Source organism: Vigna unguiculata, chromosome 6 (genome assembly GCF_037176805.1).
Source record: "Vigna unguiculata cultivar grain cowpea cultivar isolate G323 ecotype 2 chromosome 6, ASM3717680v1, whole genome shotgun sequence".
Taxonomy (NCBI): domain Eukaryota; kingdom Viridiplantae; phylum Streptophyta; class Magnoliopsida; order Fabales; family Fabaceae; genus Vigna; species Vigna unguiculata.
The window spans coordinates 2008760-2014583 of record NC_140797.1 but is presented as its reverse complement, the minus strand read 5'-3'; the positions used below and the strand labels follow the sequence as shown (position 1 = coordinate 2014583).

Here is a 5824-nt window from a genome sequence, read left to right as displayed (position 1 = left end):
AACTTATAATTGAACGACCAAAAAACTGAGCGCTTCCAATTTGAAAGAGTAAAAATATATCTAAACCAAGTAATTATTTCCGGCACCTCATCAAATTTCTACTCCTATCCCATCAAAATGCTTTCGGAAAATGTTTTGCGTTAAAGGAGGGTTTGATGGGCTTCCCGAAAAAAAATTCCGGAATTATTTATTATGTTCCGGAAAATAAATTCCGGAACTGGTAGGGTGCAGGAAGAAAATGGTAGGGTGTAGGAAGAAGCTGCATTAAACCAATTAATATTAATATCCTAGTTTAACATGCACTCTAGAAACTATATTAAAGATACAAGATCTACTCCAAAACAGTAATGAGATGTCAACTGATATCATTGCTTTACCAGCTTTCTCTCGAAAATGTGTTCCACTTCAACACGAAGACTCTCAACATCTATTGCATAGTCTCTCTTATACTCATCCTCCATCAAATCATGCAACAACTTCCTCATTTTGTTCAGTGCATCACCTAAAGCACAAAAGTCCTTGAAAATCTGAGCATCAGTGGTTCTTAGTTGCAAGAGACTCTTGATCGCAACAAGGGCCTGCTTAATACATCCCACAAACAAGGCCAAAAGTCAAACCAAAAGCTTAACATTAACCACAAAAAGGGTCAATCTGCCAATACAAGATTTGTCGACATTTTATTCGGATAAATTTTTCTGAGTATTTATTTATAGGAAAAATAATAAGGAAAAACGAACTAAATTTCTGCACAAGTTAATAACTTGTGCATTTTAACTTTATAGAATCTTTCACCTAAGTTCTCCAAAAAGTTGAGATGCATAACTAAAGTTTATTCATTTTTCCTTTTACTTTCCTATTCTATATCAGTGTTTAATTCAGATAAAGAACTGTACACAACCAATTTTAATCAATCCCTCACTCTTATTCCACTGAACATACTGCCTTGTATCAGATGCATAACTAAAATTTATTCATTTTTCCTTTTACTTTCCTGTTCTATATCAGTGTTTAATTCAGATAAAGAACTGTACACAACCAATTTTAATCAATCCCTCACTCTTATTCCACTGAACATACTACCTTGTATCAGATATAAATCTGAACAATTATTTCTAATTATTTCAACAAACATACCACCAAAACATTGTGGGTGAACTGAGAGAGCATAGATTGGAAAACAAAAAAGGCATCGAATGACCTCATCATCAATTTTATACGATATACTATAATGGAATAATGTTACAAAAGAGTGGCTCAAAATGAGATTTTATGACAGACATTGCACAGTGTTAGTCACAAAATAAAACAGGCCTTTCAAACACAATTTAACTACAGTGTCAAGAATCACCTTTTCCTGGATATCAAGGTCGGTTGATGCAGTTAAATCAACCACAGATTTCAAAAGATTCGTGTCATTGAAAAATGGTAGTTTGTCTTGATCTGCATTTTCTAATTGATACCCTGCTAGATCAGCCAATAGAAGTACAGCTTTCCTCCTTAGTTTGATATCGAGACTTGTATTGTTCAGAATATCCTAAAAATTTATCAGTGTTATTTGTCAATTCTGAAAATTTGTTTCAAAATAAAATTAACATAATAATAAACCTTAGGTAGTCCACCTGAAGCATCCATCCTCCAGCTTCAGCATAGAACAACTCTTGACTAGCCAAGTTATTCCGAGTCAAAGCTGAAACAGCATATAATGCTTTATTGGCTTCTTCTAGGGAATTAGAGTTTACCATTTTCATCAGTCTTGAGAGGACTCTAAGTTCCATGATCTGGGACAGTAAAAAATTTGTCAGCATTAATATATTGTTTAGGACTGTAAATGCCTAGAGCTAATGATATTCCATTAATCATAAAACAAGACCTGCTGCTGAACAATTGGATTATTTTGACTAGCTTTCCCAAGAACCCATGCAGCAATTGTCCTTATACCTGGATCAGAGTGATTAAGTTCTTTTGTAACTGCAACAAGTCCCCCAAGTTTGTTTAAATCTGACAGACATGGGAACATCTATCAGAAATGCACCATTACATAGGAAAAAACAATTCTAAGAGGTGGAAAAAAACCTAGAAAGCTCTTAACTAATGCTCGTTTGTACCACATATAAAGAACTTCACCATGTATTATACAAAGTGGTTGAACAAGTAATGCATAAAATAAAGAAGACATGCTACTGTCCGATCTTGACATATCAGTCAATCAATAGAAAAGCACATACAAAGTTAAAATCTTGCACTGTTGCTCTATTTGTTGTGCTAAATTTATGACCTGGTTTTCTTTTCAATTTGTTTTCAAAGTTTCGCAAAACAATATGAAAGAGGAAATCATATTAACAAGATTCCAGGGATAGCGTATATTGAATATAAAGGCAAATTTTGAGGCTTCTAAATTACAAAGAATATATTTGGAGATAACTACCTCGAGCAACACACTCTCTATTCGCTAACACTCTTTCCAATAGCCGGTCTTATTGGTTGAAGTTCTACTGAATTTCACTAATTTAGTTTGAGGAAGGGACCAAAATGAATTATATGAATTTGGCGCACAAGACCCACCTAATTATGGAATCCCATGTGAATTTCACCCAAATAAAAGAGTGTGTCGGAGAGACTGCTAATACAATTTTTATTTGGAGATAACTAAAAATAACTTTTCTACTGCATGCATCAAGTCCTTCAGAATTATAAGAAAGAAAAATCCTACAGCATACTAGCATTCAATTCCACCAAAATGATATGAACACTTATTGGAATGCAACTTGCAGCTGTTATACCATGGCCTGGAGGTCCCCACAACTGCATCAACACATCAAACACAGCCAATTCAGCTGCGCCTTCCGTTTTTATTCATGTGTAAGTGGTATGGTATTTGAAATAAATTCATATACACCTACCATTTGCATTATCTAACGACTCAACAAGCTCAAGAAGCTCCTGTAAAGCACGGCGCCTATCTTCTAGGGATGTAGACACATTATTCAAGTCCCCTATAGCGATCTTCATCAATTCAGCATCAGAAGGCATCTTTATTTTCTCCATTATTTCCTATTTAATCGCCAGCATAATCCCTCAGGTAAGTGAATAAAAACATACAAAGTACCACACACAAACGCACAGAAGAAAAATTAGTTGAATTAGTAGTTTCAGTGCAAGTGCCATGTACCTTGATTTTCAATGAACGTTTCTCTAGCTCCCTTGGTGAAAGCCGTTGCTGGGCTTCTGCTGATTCCTTTAGCTTTTCGGGATCAGAATGACCTTTGCAAAGATATTCAAAAAATGATTATTTAAATCAACGAATTTAAGGAAAACAAATTAATAACCGTTATCAAACCATAAGTTATTTTCTATACTTTAGAGTATCTAGAACGTGGTTGCTTGTGTGTTGGTTATGAATAAGACACTCCTTAACAATATTCGTCATTGGAGCATTTGACATAACTTTTCTTACACATGCACAATTGCTTAATAATTTATACACGAAAATGTACTTTTCCGGCCAAGAATCAATGGAAAAACAAGATAAACAACACCTTTTAAAAGTCACATAATTGATGTTTTGTAATTCGTTAAGAAGTTCTAGACTGAAAATTGAACTCATATTCAATGGAATCAAATTGCTCATCCAAATGAATTTTTGATAATTTTCCAATTATTTAAGGAATATAATAGCTACTTAAGTCTCCTTTAAACTGTTCATATAATTCATAAAGCGTGAAAAACAAGGCTTGAGATTCTGGAAGATGTATTTCCTCTGTCGAATTAATTCTTCCGTAATTAAATTATGGTTATAGATTATATTATGCGCGCGCCACTGTAAGTGAAAGAACTCAACCTTTTTTAATGTGACCAAAATAAATAAAATAAATAACTGAACTAAAAAGAAATAAGTAAACCTAGTTTTAAGTACGTACTTATAGCCCACTGCAGCATGCCGTCGAGTGAGGAAAACCCGCCGTCGGAGTCGTAGTCATCAGCCGCCGGGCGAAGATCGGACTCCTCTGTGGCAGGGGACCATAACAGCCCGCCTGAAGTGAGGTTGTGTTCAGCGCCGCCACTCGCTGCCGCTAACGCTGCGGTGAAGAGGAAGAGAAGAGAGAGGCAGAATGTTCGTTCCATTTAGAAAACGCTTGGTCAAGACAAACAGCGCCTTTACTTCACGTCCCTCCTGCTTTCTGCTGAGTATTTGTATGATTATTTTCTTACAGACACGTCATTTAGACGAATAACCGCCGTTGAGTTAAGATCCAACGGTTTCAAAGCTTTATGGATGCGTCTAGAAGGAAAATTCATAGGAAAAAGGAAATACGGGTTCAGTTACTAAACCCACCTCTGTAAATTAATTATGTGTAGGCTTAACTCTCCAATTTTTTCTTGTATGTATATGTTAAATTTGGTTCTATTTTTTGATTTACATTTTTATTTTCGTCAAATTTAGTAATTTGGATCATATATATATATTATAAATAATTAAATGTTTTAGCACTGTTATATTTTATAGTTAATTTATTAAAGTGATCTGTTAATTATATATATAGTTAATATCATGAAAATATTGAAAATATTAACTGTATAGATATATCTGATATTCTAATGTAATGAAAGAGACAAATTAGGAATATTACATTTTGTACCCGTCTAGAAACAACGCATTGATATATTATCGATGATAGGATGATGATCAACAAAGAACAGAGATGTAGAAGAATAGCATCGTCATAAGGTCAACATGGTGATGAAGAAATGTAGACATGGTGATGGAGAGATGTAGAAGAGTAGCATCGTCATAAAGTTGGCGTGGTGATGGAGAGATGTAGAAGAGTAGCATCGTCATAAAGCCGACGTGGTGATAAAGAGATGTAGTAGGGTAGCATCGTCATAAAGTCGGCCGGATCAGAACTAATAAGATTGTAAAGATGAGGCTCGTGATTGTTATAGATATTTTAGTTGTTATTTGGTTAGTTGTTATTTGGGCGGTTGATGTAATATTTTGGTTGAGATTTAGAAAGATATTGGTGATTATCTTTAAGGTTATTATTATGTATATCTACGATATTTGTAACTGATTACCTATTATAATAAGAATTTACTCCTATGGTCAAGGGACAGATTGTTTTTGACCTAAGCACATCTCAAGCTAAGGTTGAAAATATTTCCTTCTTTTTTGTTTTTGGTTAAGAATTATCCGGCACTTTTCTTGACCAGAACATTGGCGCCCACCGTGGGGTCCAGTATAACTCGATCCCAACTCCACAAAATTTCAATAGAAAAAAACAACTTCAACCACCAAGAAGAGAATGAGGACGACAACACTCTCATCAATGCAGCAGATTACGCCTTTGCAATACTCACAAGAAACTTTTGACATATACAAATCATGAGAAGATGGTGGATCTATGCTCAGTCTCCACTTACATATCAACAACTAATCATTGTGATCGAAACTTACGCTCTTTCTCGATACAAGTAGAAAAAAAAACAAAGTTCCATGTATGTTGCTATTTTTTGACATAAAAAAATTGGGCAAAAATTACAAACAGAAAATCTAAACAATTTCCTGACCATGGTCATAAATCATTCTATCCTTCTTGTATTATGTAGGGTTCACAAGCATAAATTTAATAGTTTTACAAATTTGATTAAATGATTTCTTTAAGGCACTAAAAATAAAAAGCTAAAATGATTAATTTAAAGAAAATATTAATTTTTTTTAATTTATAAAATATATGTTGTTATGTTGTTTTAACTTAAATATATTGTCGGATAATATGATCTTAATTATGCATACATGGATAATAAATTGATTTGCTAAAATATAATA

General features: G+C 33.9%; 1 protein-coding gene across 1 annotated transcript; it reads right to left on the bottom strand.

Annotated features, from left to right (window-relative positions):
• Positions 1-247: 247 nt before the first annotated feature.
• Positions 248-4178, bottom strand: LOC114186757 (ARM repeat superfamily protein). Its single transcript, XM_028074761.2, has 7 exons — positions 3918-4178; positions 3170-3261; positions 2901-3051; positions 1871-1998; positions 1620-1778; positions 1349-1534; positions 248-578 (listed from the first exon to the last, which is right to left on the bottom strand). The coding sequence occupies exons 1-7, from the start codon at positions 4120-4122 to the stop codon at positions 366-368; spliced, it is 1134 nt and encodes a 377-aa protein (XP_027930562.1). The 5' UTR covers positions 4123-4178; the 3' UTR covers positions 248-365.
• Between the last annotated feature and the right edge of the window lie 1646 nt (positions 4179-5824).

Bases quoted from the DNA above. Each gene is read 5' to 3' on its own strand.
- LOC114186757 (XM_028074761.2), bottom strand. From the start codon at position 4,122: ATGGAACGAACATTCTGCCTCTCTCTTCTCTTCCTCTTCACCGCAGCG. The intron at 1,999-2,900 runs GTAGGTGTATAT...CATGTCTGTCAG, and splicing joins GTCGTTAGATAATGCAAATG to ATTTAAACAAACTTGGGGGA. The intron at 579-1,348 runs GTGATTCTTGAC...TGTATTAAGCAG, and splicing joins ACCTTGATATCCAGGAAAAG to GCCCTTGTTGCGATCAAGAG.